We start from the raw sequence: 17,327 nt of genomic DNA on the forward strand, positions 1-17,327 counted from the left end.
CACAGCAGGCTTATTGTTCTGCGCTGCCTGTTCCCAAAACAGAAGCTTTTCAGCACTTCATCCGCCAAGTCTTTGTGAATGTGCATGAACATTACGTGTGTTGTCCATTGCGTGCGTCGCGCACATGGACAACGATGATGATGCCAGTCTGTTCAAATCTACGCATGTTGCAGCTATAGGCCATGAGAGTGTGTCTTAAATATTTAACGATAGCTGCTGGCTGGCGGTAATTGCATCACCTCTGTGGAGCAGTGTAAGGTAATTTGGTTGGGGTTGGCGGTCCACTAATGGAGAGAGAGCCCCAGCCACAGGCCACACATGCGAGAACATTAACTACATTAACACACTGTCAAACTGGGAACCCATCGTCAAATAAAAAGTCAAAACAGCACCCTCTGCTGTTTTTCACTTATTCATTTGACTCTGGGCGGAGCTGTACGGAGGACCCATGCTCAGGGAAACCGAGAGTTTTGGTCTGCCTTCAGCCTTCCACTTCCGGTGGCGCGACTATGTTTTCATTCCCACTAACAATATTTCTCCACGGAACACTAACACCATTTCTCCCAAAGAACATGGATCGTTTTGGTTATAAGCCCACTTGTTTCTATGATGAAAGAGCAAGTTAAAATGTTAGTAACTTTCCGTGGTTTTGTCGGCTCCGAGGACGCTATTGTTGAGTTTCGGTTTGTTTCCAGTGGGGAACGAGCCGCACACATGTAAATCCCGCCCACTACATTTGATTGGGTAAAGCGCGGCCTGCTTCCTGATCTGATGGCACGCCCACTCACGCTAATGCCGAACGAGCTAACGCTGGTTGCTTGTTTCTCTCCCAGAACCTGGCAACTCGGTGTTGCCAGGGAGAGAAATAAGCAAACAGCGTTAGCTCGTTCGGCATTAGCGTTAGCCTCTCAGGAACTTTCAGTGCATGTTTGAGTATCATGAGACTCTACAATGAGTAGTAGTAGAGAAAAAAATAACTTTGCATCGGTTATAATAGACAAATTTCACTTAGGCACGCGCTCCCATTATGCCAACGGAGGGGGTCGAAAATATTACGACACGGGACTCTCTGAAATAACTCAACGTCCCTTTCAAGGATGGTGAGTGATAAGCGACACATCAAAGATAACACTTAAAATGTCCGGATCTCTCCTTTAAATCCCTGTCCATTTATTTCAATAGGCTGCTCACTAGTGGCACTTGAAGCAAATCACACCAGGTGTTGCAACTACTGCAAATTGAGGCTCAAATGGCTGCTGCTGCTTGAGAGAGTGTCTCTGTGTGTTCGTTCACACCTTGTGTGCGTTTGTTTATAACTGGAGGGCGTTTGTGCATGCAGTTCGTTTTTAAGTGTGCTGGGGTTTTAATGATTTGCTAATTAGTTGCTGGTGTTTGTGATACATACAGACAGACATACAAACACACAGCTTGGCATAGAAGCGGCTGAGCACATCTCTCTATATGTATTATTTTACCAAATAGGTTCCCAGACTGGGCTTATTCTGAAGAACGTCTGCATTGGTTTTATAGATTAAACCTCGAGAAATGGGTCAAAAATGCAAATGATTGGCTTGCATAACCTAATGCACAAGGCCTACTGTAACTTATTATGTGAACCTTTATTGAACAACTATATTAGTCTGATTTCCCTCTAAAAAGATGCTGCTGCAAATGTGATTCTCTGGGTGAAGATAATTAGGCTACATCATCCTGACATCCTTCAGACATTTCAACAGGTAGCCTATTTGCTCTGGGCTGAATAGGACTTCAGCGCTGCATGCATCCTACATATGGCATTGTTCACCACAGCGCGCTTTGCCAAAGGGTACTCATTTTAGAGTGTCCATCACAGCATTATATATGAGCGAGAGAGAGAGAGAGGGAGAAGAGAGAGAAAGAAGAGAGAAAAGAGAGAGAGAGAGAGAGAGAGAGAGAGAGAGAGAGAGAGAGAGAGAGAGAGAGAGAGAGAGAGAGAGAGAGAGAGAGAGAGGGGGGGAGAGGGGGAGAGGGGGAGAGAGAGAGAGGGGGGAGAGGGGGAGGGAGAGAGAGAGAGAGAGAGAGAGAGAGAGAGAGAGAGAGAGAGAGAGAGAGAGAGAGAGAGACACACACACACACACACACACACACACAGAGAGAGGAAGAGAGAGACAGAGAGAGATGCTCTCCAATCCGTCAGTGGAACTTCATTATTTTACCGTTCAGTTTTCCTGCGCTGCTCAGTGTTTTGCTTCAGGGGTTTGAAAACATTATAGGAGGTTTCTTTTTGCGAGGGGTAAAATCCCATTGAAAAGCAGACATGGAGTTCCCCACTCTTTCTGTTGCAGATTTTTCCGACAAGTACTCCGATTCAGTGATTACTCCTTTCAACATTACGTTCTCCGACGATTCTGTGGCTCCAAACAACACAGTTTCCAGAAGGGACACGACCAGTGTGGTGATCGCAGTGTGTATAACGGCTCTGTACTCCCTCATCTGTGTGGTCGGTCTGCTGGGCAACGTGCTGGTGATGTATGGAGTGGTCAGGTAAGAACTACCTTATTTACCTGCTGGGCTTTTAAACTATCCTACAAAGCTTAACCAGAAAAGGTATTAGGCCACAGTTGAAACAGATTCCACTGACTTTTTTTTTTTTTTACAAGTTATTAAAAAAAAAAAATGTAAATAAGATGCATGTGTGTTACTGTAGCTTTGTGAATGTTAGTGTCCCCCAGGTCCCTATTAGTGTGATTGACAGCAGGCACCACACTCACTCTTTAAGTACACCCACTCATTAGCCCTCACACTACAGCATGCGGGGCGCGCGCACACACCCACACACACGTTTGTATTACTATACTTGTGAGGACATCAACATTTTAGGACCGTGGTTTTCTATGAGTGCCATTTTCACAGTCGTTTTGCCATTTGCAACCCTTAAAGGAAGAGTTCACCCAAGAAATGATTTCTGTTGTATCGTTTATCTACTCTTTGATGTTTTTGACCCAAGGAGAATTTTTGTTTGTAAAACATTTCTTATATGGTAAATCCACAATCAGAAAAAAAAATTATGGAATCAATCAGAGACAGAAAGTTGCGAGAGAAAAACGATGTAAAAAAATCTGTACATTAAAAAAAAAAAACTCCGGTTGTAACTTGTACTTCAAAGCCTATTCTAACAAAATCCGTTGAGACCAGTAAAATATCACCATAGACTAAGAAAACCACATTTAAAACACTTCCGGTCAAAACAAACACATGCACGAAAAGGGAGCGAGCTTGTCCAAGCGTGTGGGTTTCAGCCGGCTCGTCCGTCGGATTTATGTCCAAACGATACTACAGAGGTCATTTCTTGGGGGAACTCTTCCTTTAATGCTGAAGCTGAAAATAGTGCTGCAAAAGTTGTGAGCTTGTAGATCTGCTATTTTCAGTGCAAGACACGAATGCGTAAGTAAGTAAATCAGGCATAACTCTAACCCAACCCTTTAAACCTGGCTTGTCAAACTCATTTTGGGGTCTGGGCCGCATTGGTCAAAAAGTGACTTGAGGTGGGCAGACTGGGCACGCAGACACAGAGACACGCATGCGCACTCATGCACATTCAGTTATACATCATTGTTTTTCAGTCTGTTGTCTCAGTCACTGCTATAACTACAGTATATCACTTTAAAAAAATGTTATTATGAAGATTATATATAAATTAATTATGAATTAATTAATTGCACGTCCCACTGGAAGGAGACCCCGGGGCAGACCAAGAATCAGATGGGGGGATTACATCTCCACACTGGCCTGGGAACGCCTCGGGATCTATTGCCCCCGCGACCCGGCTCCGGATAAGCGGTTGAAGATGGATGGATGGATTATAAAAAAATGATAAATATTTTCAGTAAATAGCTACAGTACACAACATTATTTTTTTAGGCCTACTTTCAGCAATGTAACTCAGACAATGAACTCAGTTCAGTCTTTTTTATTGAACAATAAAGAAAATTCAGAAAATGTCAATGAATCAAAATAATGACACTCAATGCTTTTTTTGCGGTTTTAGAATAGAAAAAAATAACCCAACAGCAAAATCTCAGGTCAAAACAATTATTATTATTTTTTTTTACAAAAAAAGGATGTACCTGACATCTCTTTGCTTTAACTAACCTGTCAACATCAGGGACCAGGTTCTGAGCAGTAGTAACTTTCATAATGTCATTCCATGTGTCAACTGTGAGCACAGTTTGGATTTGTTGATGTTCATTACTAGGGATGGAGCTTGTTATTTTTTATTGATAATGAGCACCTTATCGATCCTGCTTATTGAGCCGAGCTTTTATCGAGCCCACTATTGATCTTTTTCTATTAATTTGTGGAAAAACGTGAGAGGACAAATTCTGAACAGCAATAAAACAACAATTTCGCTTGCGCGCACACACACACACACACACAGAGTTGGGGGTGCCATGTCTTTAATATTGAATATTGAACCAAAATCTTCCGCCAATGGTCTTATTGCCTGTGAACTAATGTGCTCCTCGGCGCCAGGTCAAGTAGGTTATTGTGGCCTCCTGGTGGCACCTTAACAGGCCAATGTGAAAAGGGTGCCAGTTCATGATTTGAGGCATTTTGTTCCAAAAATGTCTGTTGCAAAAATCTAATCTGAAGGAGTAATATATAAAAAAAGGTTTTACAAAAGTTGGCCTCCTGGTGGCGCTATAACGGTGTGAAGGGTGGCATGTCTTCCTCAGTCTAGTGGGAATGTGCGTGCAAAGTTTCACGGACGCTGCGTTTATGATTTGAGGCATTCTGTTCAAAACAAGCCACTTCTGCAAACTGCCAATCTTAGCCAGTCAGGATGGATTATGAAAAATTGGACGGACCAGTTTGGTTTAATGACTGTAGAGATACTGTGTACCGATTTGCGTGATTTTAGGACAAAATCTGTAGGAGTAATATCAAAAGTGTTTTGCAAAAATCTGCCTCCTGGTGGCGCTATAACAGGCCCATGTGAAAGATTTGGGGCAGAGGTTCTGCTCTGGCATCCAGGGAGTGTGTGTGCACACTGCACAGTTACACATCAATTGGGCCAATGGTGCCGGAGATTAGCTGGACGCGCGCACGCACACACGCACACACACACACACAATTATATAATATAATAATGTATAAGATTCAACCATAACCTGTTTAGAGACATTTTAAATGGCATGGGCTGATAAAAGGTCAAATTAGATGATTTTCCATTGGCAACTTAAGAGTTTTTGTTTCATCGCTTTATAAAACAATTAAATAATCACACAAATAGAGCAAATCACAAAACAACCCCCTGGTATAACCCATTAAAACCGGGAAAGCATGTGTTTAGATTTTAGCTATATTGACATACGTTTTTCAGAAAACATTTTAAATAATCTTCCCTGGGTCCCTGGCACAAAACATTTTCAGATGGGGGGTCCGCGCATAGGCGGAGTTTCACATTAGCCCTGGGGGGGCACAGGCTCGCATGCGCGTGTGCGCGAAATTTTCGGGTTTTCCGCGGGTTTGATACTCTTTTTTGGGGGGGTTTGTGACTTTAATTCGGTTACTTTGGTTAATTCAGTACAAGCGTGAATTTTCGGGTTTTCCGTGGGTTTGTTACTCTTTTTTTGGGGGGGTTATGACTTTAATTCGGTTACTTTGGTTAATTAATTCAGTACAAAACATTTACTCCATAAAGTGTACAGTAGATCCGACTCCCAACTACTGCGCAACAGATATAGAATTCAGATTTATGTCTCACAATTATTATTTTTTTATAAAAAAAAAAAAAGAATTATATATATATATATATTTTTGTATTAAAAAAAAAAAAAAAAAAAACGTCCCCGGCCACCAGGTGGGGCAATGCCCCCCTGCCCCCCCCCATTAAATCCGTCCGCGGCCCAAATTTTTTTTGGGGGGTTATTTTTTTCGTCTTGAAAAAGTTTGAGAACTACTGATTTAGAAGGCATTTGTAGAATCGGCCTCAGGTCTTAAAGTTGTACAATGCAAATTCACAACTAACGATTTTTAGCAACCTCTGCTGGTCACTACCGTAACTGCATACAATTTCCATAGTCCTCGATTACCCAGAATTCCATTCGTTTTCACCGGAAGCCGGAAGCGTTTCAAAAAGCGATCTTTTAATTGTTTTATACTATCTACGGATCGTTTCTCTTAGCCAGTGGAGCATTAGTTACCATGAGCTGTGCTTTCTTTTTCTGTTCTTTTTCGATCTTCTAATCCTACATTCTCTTAAAATCAGCGTGAGGTTCCTTTTTGTTATTAGCGCGATAGTTCCTGGCCAAACAGGAAACCGTTGCGGTAGTTCCTGGCCAAACAGGAAACCAGTGCATTTCCACCTCCGTTTTCCGGCCAGATGACGTCATTTCCCCGGGAAAGTCCCCCCAGTCCACGTTCAATAGAAAATATATAAATAAAAGGCTTCCGGGGGTGAAATTCATGGAGTGGGTGTTGTGAAACTTTTGCCACTCACAAAAGATGTACAATTTAACTTTAGTTTTGTTGAAAACGTTACCTAGTATGCCTTTAAAGTAATACTAGGTAACGTTTTCAACAAAACTAAAGTTAAATTCTCATGGTAACTAATGCTCCACTGGCTAAGAGAAACGATCCGCAGATAGTATAAAACAATTAAAAGAACGCTTTTTGAAACGCTTCCGGCTTCCGGTGAAAACAAATGGAATTCTGGGTAATCGAGGACTACGGAAATTGTATGCAGTGACGGTAGTGACCAGCAGAGGTTGCTAAAAATCGTTATTTGTGAATCTGCATTATACAACTTTAAAGGTAGGGTAAGTGATTTTCTTTGGTTAAAATAAGTGTTAAATAGCTCTATATTCTGATAGTACTCATTGCTATAGAGTGTTTGTTCAGTAAAAAGAGTCTCCTTGTCTCTCCAGCTCTTTATAAAACAGAAAATGCTTTTTTGTTTCAGTTTCATTTCCAATTTTATCCAATCAGGATAGAGATTAAACAAGTGAAATTTGAAGTGATGATACTAAGAAATGAGCAGGCAAAATTGGAACTGGAACACTATAAAAATGAAGCTTAAAAATGGGTACTTTCTCCTGATTGGCTGAGATTTTGACACCTACCGAAAAATGTATTTTCTGTTTATTAAAGAGCTGGAGAGACTGAACAAACACTCTATAGCAATGATTACTATCAGAATATAGTGCTTTAACCTTTTAACAAAACACTTTTTGTTTTAACCAAAAAATATCACTTACCCTACCTTTAATGGTATTACTACACAGCAAGTAACAGTATGTTTCTACAGTACTTTAACACACAGTAGGTTAAGTTTTTATGCTGTCATCTGGTGTCTTCCAAAGCACAGCGTTTTGCTTGATGGTTTCAGTCGTATAATCGTTTAAGCGACGCCCACCGCTGTCACATTAACAGATGACGTGGATCTTACAGATGAGACAGCTTGCCAAATTCTCTGTTGCCACTTGAGTGGAGCGCATCATTGGACCAACAAAGGATTATGTAAAACCACCACTTTTCTCATGTTTAGAGCAGGGGTGAATTAACGCACTTGCCTACCGCCTGGTAGGGGCCCAAGAGCTCAGGGGCCCCTAACCCAGAGGCTTTATCCCATTGTGCTGCCGTTCTGTGAAGCCTATAACAATGGTTCTCAAAGTGGGGTCCGGGGACCCCCAGGGGTCCTTGGGGTGGTTCCAGGGGGTCCCCAGCATAATTAGTTAATAGCATCACAACTTAACCATATCTATACACAATTGTCTTAATTCCACGGCCTGTTTATCCGCACGCTTACTGTGATTGGCTAGGCCTGATCACGTGGTGACTGTGATTGGCTAGGCCTGATCACGTGGCGGAAGTGTAAGCTCATCATGTGGCGGAAGTGTAATGTAGCCTCTGTTAGCATGTTAGCGGTAATAATCGCTAACCGTTAACATGGGCTTTCCCATAGACGATTCTAAAAGTAAGCTAATAACCGCTAACACGCTAGCGCAAACATAGCTTAGCTGGGACTAGCCTGGGACTGCGTCACGTGGCTGCTAGTCTCGCGTGGCCAGACTGTTGCCTCCCACAATTTTCAAATGTTTCCGGTCATACAGTCTGGGACTCGGAAGCTCTGATCATGATTAGAATATAAACCGGATATGAAGCCTCCTCCCCACTTCCGTTTTGTCTTTACAGTCGCACAAATTTATCCTAATATAAATACAAATCATCTAAGTATATAAAGCTTGCTGCTTAGCAGAAATGGAAATAAAATAATAAAATGTAAAGATATTTTAGAATATATTTTCGTGAACGGAAGTGCCAGCTTCCTCTCTCGGATTTCGGGAGTTGTAGTTCCAGACTCTATATAGCATTCAGAGATTGTGGAATAGTTGTCTGGCTACGTGAGACTACGTGCCTGCAGACACACACTGTCATTATTAGCACACATAGTTTCATGCTGTTGTTATTAGCACACATAGCTTAGCTGTTTAATTTAAAATGTTTGGAACCTTTTTAATCATTTTGCATTTGTTTACATTTATGAAAATGTTTGAGAACCACTGGTCTATGCGTGTACACTGTAGATTCTCTTACAGTTGAAAATAATGTGGTGTTGATGTCAGTGTACAAGCTGGGGGGGACATGTAAAAGTCTGTGCCCAGGGGCCCATATAGTCTCATTATCCCCTTATGGTTTGGGAGGTGCAAATTAACGGAGACTTTGAGTGGTTGAGAGAAGGTAAGAGCTCAGATCCCGAGCCTGTAGGTGTTTGTCTGATTGTTGCTGTGCATCATAATCATGTCTAATTAACTTGTGCTTCAGGGATAAAACCAGGCATTAGGCCAACCAACGCAGCTCAGGCCACCGACAACTCGCTAATGCACTGAATTCCCTCAGACCATTATGCATCCAATTGTTGCTGTCAGGGCAGAAACCTCTCATCTCCATATTCTCCACGTTTTGTGTTTTTCCGTAAAATAACGGTCTACAGAGTCACATGAAAGCATCAAAAGTAGCAGATCTGCATCTGCTACTTTTGCCATTTTTGAATTTGAATCCTATGAAAGTAACAATTTTGGACATATGAGGTTTCCACCCGACAAATGCAATAATCTCTTTTACCAATTCACAGTAGCCTATCATTATTTCTAGAGCAATGCAATAGAGCAATAGATCTTTCAGCAGATCGATGTAAAGGAACAGAGGAAATGGACAGTGGTGGACAGTAACAAATTTACTTGAGTAAAGTACTTAAGTATACAAAAATACAAATACTCAAGATCAGTACAGATTTAAAACAAATAATTATGTATATAGAAGACATATTGTACCTTTGACTTACATTTCTATGAAGCGAAACGTGTTGTGAGTTTGTAGATCTGCTATTTTGTGTAAAAAAATATATATTCCCTGGAAAATCTTAGATTTTTAGGGGGAAATGCCCTAAAGTCAATACAGAAATGCATGATATTAAAAAGACAATATACTTTGCATTTTGTATATTTTTTTAAAGCAAGCACTCCAGTACTTTTTGACAGTCAGTAAGAATTTGACAGGTCACTTGTAGTTATATATTCCTTGTCAATATTTGATAAGGAATATCTATACTTTTACTCAAGTACTGGTGTTGAGTACTTTGCCCACCACTGATGACATAATGCATCCAATGATCTCTTTTACCAATTCACTGCATCATTATTTCTAGTCTAGAGAGCCCAAACAGCAGATCGATGGGTAGGAAACGAACAGAGGAAATGGACAGGGTTCAGTGATGAATGCCTGCTTAGATTACAATGGCTGTCCTGAGTTCAGACACGCGATGCTTGCTTTGTCATGGAGACTTCAGCAGACACAGCACATCAATAACAACACAATTATTAATAATAATAAATAATACATAATAAACAATAAACAATAAATAATTAATGATAAGGGTAATAATAATAATAATGATAATGATAAGGGTAATGATAATAATAATAATTATTATTATTACACCACAGCATTTCTGGATTTAAACTGGAGTAAAGTGGCCGGACATCCTGCCCTTTTTTAACCTTTATTTGATTCTGAGAACGAGTGCATTCTTTCAGCAGAACCCTGCACAGTCAGACAGACAACACACACACACCATTTCAGCTCACAGTCAGACAGACAACACACACACACACACACCATTTCAGCTCACAGTCAGACAGACAACACACACACACACACACCATTTCAGCTCACAGTCAGACAGACAACACACACACACACACACCATTTCAGCTCACAGTCAGACAGACAACACACACACACACACACACACCATTTCAGCTCACAGTCAGACAGACAACACACACACACACACACCATTTCAGCTCACAGTCAGACAGACAACACACACACACACACACCATTTCAGCTCACAGTCAGACAGACAACACACACACACACACACACACCATTTCAGCTCACAGTCAGACAGACAGAACAGCATGAACAATTTTAACAGCATCTCAAAAGCTCAGCGAGATTGTCAGTAAAATCCAGCCATCATACATTATTGATCCCGTTCCTGTCACTCTTTTTAGGAATGTTTTTGACAGCATCTCTTCCACCGCCCTGCAGGTCATTAATACATCCATAATAACAACAGGAGTCTGTGCAGACTGCAGAGGCACTCAAAACAGCCATCATGAAAACATTACTGAAAAAATTCCAACCTAGATAGCAATAACTTCTCGATAAAGCAGTCTTTCTCCAACTAAACCAGTTTATCACAGAAAACAACATCTTGGAGCCTCTTCAATCAGGTGTCAGGGCCAATCACAACATGGAGACAGCCCTGACAAAAATAATCAATGACCTCAGAATTAATATGGATACTGCTAAGGTGTCTGTGCTAGTCCTCTTGGACTTAAGTGCTGCATTCGACACAAAAGACATTTTTACCACAACATTTTTCTCCATCGGCTTGAACTAGTGTTGATTTCGTCGACTAAAACTATGACGAAAAATGTTCGTCGACAACCTTTTTTCACTGAAAAACTAAATAAAACACAAAATAAAAACTAAGCTATGATGATTAAAACTGAGTCTAAATATGTTGACAATTTCATCAACAAATAAAAACTAGACAAAGATTTTAGTGAGGGGAGTGGAGAAGAAATCCAGTGGAATTAAGATTTCATTTTATGTTTGGATGCGCTCGGGTATTGCGCTCTGAAAATAGCAGATCTACAAGCTCACAACGTGTCACGCTGCGACGTGTTGTGAGCTTGTAGATCGGCTATTTTCAGCACGCAACCAAGTGTAAAATCAGCCATTACGACGCCATCAAGGCACCGCCAAAATACATTTTAGTCGATTAAATCAACTGTAGATTTAGTTATTTAGATATTTAGTCGACTAAAATTAGACCAAAACTAAAATATTTCAGATGACTAAAATATGACTAAAACTAAATTGAATTTTATTCAAAAGACTGACTGAAACTAAAATGAACACTGGCTTTAACACACAGTTGGTCTATGTGCGAACGTCCTAAATTGGCCTGGGGGAAAGTGTATCTGGCAAACATACTATCCCCTTTGGTGTCGCTAAAGGAAGTAACCTTGCACCCCTACTTTTCTCTACATGCTCCCTCATGGAGACATCATTCAGAAACACATGTTAGTTCTCATTCAAACGCAGACGACACGCTATTATACATATCCCTAGAACCATACAAAACAGATGCAGTAACCCCCGTCACCTCCTGCTTCACTGACATAAATGACTGGATGAACGCAAACATACTAAAACTAAATGAAAATAAAATGCAGGTGCTACTGGTAGGTCAAGACCTAAAAGGGATGAACTGTTGAACTCCCTAGGACATCTAGCTGCCTGGGTTAAACCACATGTAACCAGCCTCGGAAGTCATACTGGACTCAGATCTCAATTTTATATCTCACATCAATAAAGTATCCAAAATTGTTTTCATCTCAGAAATATAGCAAAGGTACAATGTTTTCCGTCAAAACCAGATTCAGAAAACATTATCCATGCCTTCATCACCAGCCGCTTAGATTACTGTAACGCTCCACTCACAGGACTACCAAAACAAGCCATACAGACTACAACTTATACAAAACTCTGCTGCTAGGCTATTAACCAAAACAAACAAAAAAGAGAACACATCACACCATTGCACACTCTCCATTGGCTCCCAGTCTAATATGGTCTACAAAGCACTCAACAGCCTAGGCCCTGCATACAGTAACATGACAGACTTTGTATTGCCATTCACTCCATCCAGGGCACCTGGCATCCTCCACAGCAGGTCTACTTGACACAAATCAGCGCCCACAAAAGAAAATAGGAGAGGCAGCTTTTTCGTTCTATGCACCAAAACTGTGGAACATACTTCCTGGGAAGGTTTAGAGAGGCTTACTCCACCGAAAATAATGTTTAAAGTACATAAGCTAAAGACACACACCTCTTTATGTTAGCCTTAATTCTCTTAGCTCTTTTTAGGTTAGTCCTCTTGTAGCACCTTATATGGTTCCTCAGGACTTTATTAATAATGTTTCCTGTCTATGATTTTAAGAAAGTTGAATGTTATTTCCTGTATTCCTTATTGTTTTAACCCCATGCCTTACTTTAATTGTTGTTTTAATTTTACTACTGTGTGTTGACTATTCTAATCCTATCCTATGGCCATGATTCTATGCATATGCTATTTTTTTGCCTGGTGTTTGCTATGTTAAGTATTTTGGGGGGGGTCACAGCCTGAAAAGTTTGGGAACCCTTGCTTTAGACCAACGCTGGTTACTCCCTCCACCCCATCCCCCCCGAATTCTAGGTACACCAAGATGAAGACGGCCACCAACATCTACATCTTCAACCTGGCGCTGGCCGACGCGCTGGCCACCAGCACGCTGCCCTTCCAGAGCGCCAAGTACCTGATGGCCACCTGGCCCTTCGGCGCGCTGCTGTGCAAGGTGGTCATCGCCATCGACTACTACAACATGTTCACCAGCATCTTCACGCTCACCATGATGAGCGTGGACCGCTACGTGGCCGTCTGTCACCCCGTTAGGTACAGTATAGGGTCCTGTGACTGTCACTGTTATTACATATTGTTGCTGTCGGCAGACAACCTCTTATCTCCATAATAACTGTGTTTTTTTCGTAAATTAAAAGGAGTAGTTCAACCAAAAAATATATATACTTATTGTTTATCAATTACACACCCCATGAAGCTTGAATATTTGTGGGTTTTTTTTGTCGCAATCCTGAGCCAATAATTCGATGACCGGGTGGCTGTTCAGTAGGGGACTCAATTGAGTCTCCTACCAACCGGAGACTCCGCTAGTCATCAAATTATTGGCTCAAGAATGCGACTAAAACAAAGAAATCTCCATGAATTCAAGGCTTCATGGGGTGTGTAATTGATAGAAAATAATATTTTTTTTGGGTGAACTACTCCTTTAAAAAGGGATAGTTAACCCCTAAAATGATTTTTTTTAAAAAATCAATTAGTCACCCCATAGACTTGAATTCATCGATATTTTTGTGTTTTTTGTCGCATTCCTAAGCCAATAATTTGATGATCGGCAGCGGTTCCGGTAGGAGACACAAAGAGTCTCCTTTGTATTTCCTACCGGAACCGCTGCCTACCGGTCCGCTGGTCATCAAATTATTGGCTTAGGAAAGTGACAAAAACTAAAAAAATATCCATGAATTCTCCAAAAAATATTTTTGGGTGAACTACTCCTTTAATGCCCTACTTAATCAAACTACAGCGTCACACAAAAGCATCAAAAGTAGCAGATCCGCAAGTGGATCTGTTACTTTTGCTATTTTTAAATTTGAATCCCGAAAAGTAGCAGTTTTGGACATAATATATGGTTAACACCCGACAAATGAGATGATCGCAATTCATTTTTGCATAGTCATTTTTGCATTCGTCTCCATTCATTTGGTATAAATTGAAAACTTGTCATACTTTTTCAAACGTCTTAAAAAAATTGCGGAAATACTGCAACAGATCTATATGCAACACACTTATTGAGAGGTTAACAGGTTATTAAGATGACCTGATGAAGGTCTAACAGACCCAAACGTTGTTGTATTCCCAATACATATTTTTTCTTGCATTTGAAGACGGGTGTTCCGGAGTTTTTTCTTTCATAATAGAAATCGCTAATCGCAATTATTTCCACAACACTTAATCGTCAACTAAAATCTCCCTATTATTGTTACAACAACTCTACCACCATGCAGGGCTCTGGACTTCCGCACGCCTGCCAAAGCCAAGCTCATCAATGTTTGCATCTGGATCCTCTCCTCTGCCATCGGAGTTCCCATAATAGTCTTGGCGGTTACCAAGGTGACGCCCAGAGGTGAGGGATTTTTGTTTCATCGCTCTGGCGGTGGAAATACGAGAGAAATTACCCGTAATCGTATAAAACCATAACCCATAAGTACTCTACTCAGGCTGTTTTCGGTTCAGGGCGGCATTTTTTTTTTTTCATGGCAAGTGCTTCTGTTAATCTCTGGGAGCAATTAGGCCCCGAGGGGAGAGGGGCTACATTTGATGTGGGTTATTAACCCGTTAATGCCGGAAAAGCAGCTGTGTCATTTTAGATTTTAGCTAGTGTGTCACGAATCTCACGATTCAAAAAAATAGCAGATGTACAAGCTCATAGCATGGCACGAAGCGCTATGAACTTGTAGATCTGCTATTTTTAAAATATCTTACCAGTTTAAATATATATATATATATTTTTTTTAAATATTTATTTTGGGCCTTTTATGCCTTTGATGATACAGTAGACTGACAGGAAATGGGGAGAGACACGTAGCAAAGGTCATCGGGATTCGAACCCGCGACACGCTGTCAGGCTGGAATTGCAGCCTAGGGTACCTGGACCGCCACGCCGTGGCGAAATAAAAATAATTTTGGGGGTCCTTGGCATGAAAACGTTTTGAGCACCACTGATACAGCAACACAAGTTTTTTTCAGAAAACTGTTAGGATTTAGAAGACATTTTTTTAAACGGCCTCAGGTCTTATTGGTTTAACTCGGCTTGGCTCCCCTTCCAACACATGGTCCTCCTCCAACTATAAAACCTAATTGTCGGCCCTCCTCAGGCACTATCTGCACGCTGAGCTTCCCCAGACCGGAGTGGTACTGGGACACGGTGACCAAGATCTGTGTGTTCATCTTCGCCTTCCTGGTGCCCGTCCTCGTCATCACCGTCTGCTACGGCCTGATGATCCTACGGCTGAAGAGCGTCCGCCTGCTCTCAGGTAGTGTAAGGGCCAAAATTATACATTCATTTCTTGCCGATTTATTTGATCGATTGCCTTTTTTTGATTAATCGAATAAACGACATGCACTTAAAAAAATATATAATTTTTTATCTATCAAGAAATCAACGCCAATTATGTTTTTATTAAATAATCGACTAAATCACTTAGTCTGATTAACCACATAAGCCCTATTTTATACTTCGTCATACACGATGTCGCACAAAAATAGCAAAAAATTACGATCTACAAGCTCACAACTTGTAGTTCCATTCACCCCACACCCCTTCACAGAAGGAGCGAGTGCATTCTCCGGCAGCGGCAGCAACCGCGGAACTGCCGGTGGAGGAGCGGCAGTCGCGGAGCTGCCGGTGGAGGAGCCGCAGTCAACTTATTTATTCCACCGATAAAGTATAGTTTTGGACCATGACGGAGGCGCGCCGACTCAGTAGACCTTGAGGCCAAGGAGTCGCGCCCGAGCGCCTCCAGGCGCGAGTGCCCGCGACGACTGGCCGATGGTCTACTAGTCGACTAAGCGCCGTCCGAGTTATGTACCGATAGGCACAGAATCGTAAATAATATTGGTGGGGACTGCGTTACACAAACGCAGCACACTCCCAAAGCTGGCGCCGCCGGCATCTCTGCGGAAGCTCCGGAAGCTGCCGCTGCCGGAAAATGTACTCGATGTCCCTCCCCCTTCACCCAGTGGTGTAAAGTAAGTAAGTACATTTACTTATTTTGAGGTACTTTTACTTTACTGGAGAATTTCCAATTGTCAGTACTTTTACTTCTACTCCACTACATCTCAGAGGCAAATTTTGTACTTTTACTACACCACAATTATTTGAAAACTTTAGTTACTAGTTACTTTGCAGATATATATTATTACATTATAAAACATGCATTAACCACTTCAGCCCTGTTTTATACATAGGCCATTTGAAAATAGCCGACGCGTTGTGAGCTTGTAGATCTGCTATTTTCAAAGATTTTATTACTTTTACTTTTGGTACTTTAAGTATATTTTGACGCCAATACTTTTGTACTTTTACTCAAGTAACATTTTGAACACAAACAGGCCTTTTACTTGTAACAGAGTGCTTCTACATTGTGGTATTGATACTTTTACTTTTTACTTTTACTAAAACATTTGAGTACTTTTTCCACCACTGCCCACACCCCCCCCCAAATCAATGATGTTTATTAAAAATAATAGACGTTGCGTCCCCTGCGTGCTCTCAGGCTCCAAGGAGAAGGACAGGAACCTGCGGCGGATCACCCGCATGGTCCTGGTGGTGGTGGCGGCCTTCATCGTGTGCTGGACGCCCATCCACATCTTCATCATCGCCAAGACCATGGTGGACATCGACCAGAAGAACCCGCTGGTGGTGGTCAGCTGGCACCTGTGCATCGCCCTGGGCTACACCAACAGCAGCCTCAACCCCGTGCTCTACGCCTTCCTGGACGAGAACTTCAAGCGCTGCTTCAGGGACTTCTGCCTGCCGTACCGCACGCGCCTGGAGCAGAGCAGCTTCACGCGGGCCCGCGGCAACACCGTGCGCGAGCCCGCCACGGTCTGCCGCGAGCCCGCCGAGTCCGAGAAGAGGAGAAAGCCCGCACGACCCGACGCGGACCCCCAGCAGCAGCAGGCCGCTGTGGACCCTGCCGGTCCCAGGAAGAAGGTCCAGGATGACCTCCACACGGAGATCACACAGATTTCTACCACAGAGTTCTGACTAACTATTCATGGGGATGGCTTGATTTGTTTTTTTGTTTGTTTTTAATTCATTTTATTTGAATGGGTGTCATACAACACAAATTGCTACAGATAAGACACATGATTTACAAAAAAATACATCCTTATGTTTAAATCGCTGAGTCGCTGACACAACATTTCTACAGCAGTAGGTTCTCTTCCCAACCTTTTCTGGATCAGAGGAAACCCGTACGACTAGACAAGGACCAGCGGGCTTGTAGACCCGGGTCAAAAGGTCACAGACTGGTCCAAGATGACCTACACACACTGAGATCACAGAGTTCTACTACCACACAATTCTGAG

The 17,327-nt window shown here is 41.9% G+C and overlaps 1 protein-coding gene across 1 annotated transcript; it reads left to right on the forward strand.

Annotated features, from left to right (window-relative positions):
- Window positions 1-2,422: 2,422 nt before the first annotated feature.
- On the forward strand, window positions 2,423-17,003 carry LOC308083444 (delta-type opioid receptor-like; the record flags this gene model as incomplete). The annotated part of the gene is made up of 5 exons (XM_080425758.1): window positions 2,423-2,523; window positions 12,815-13,051; window positions 14,239-14,357; window positions 15,109-15,267; window positions 16,510-17,003. Exons 1-5 carry the CDS (start codon window positions 2,507-2,509, stop codon window positions 17,001-17,003), a joined length of 1,026 nt encoding a protein of 341 aa, XP_080281884.1. The 5' UTR covers window positions 2,423-2,506.
- Between the last annotated feature and the right edge of the window lie 324 nt (window positions 17,004-17,327).

Source organism: Gymnoscopelus braueri (genome assembly GCF_963280865.1).
Source record: "Gymnoscopelus braueri genome assembly, chromosome: 4".
NCBI lineage: Eukaryota > Metazoa > Chordata > Actinopteri > Myctophiformes > Myctophidae > Gymnoscopelus > Gymnoscopelus braueri.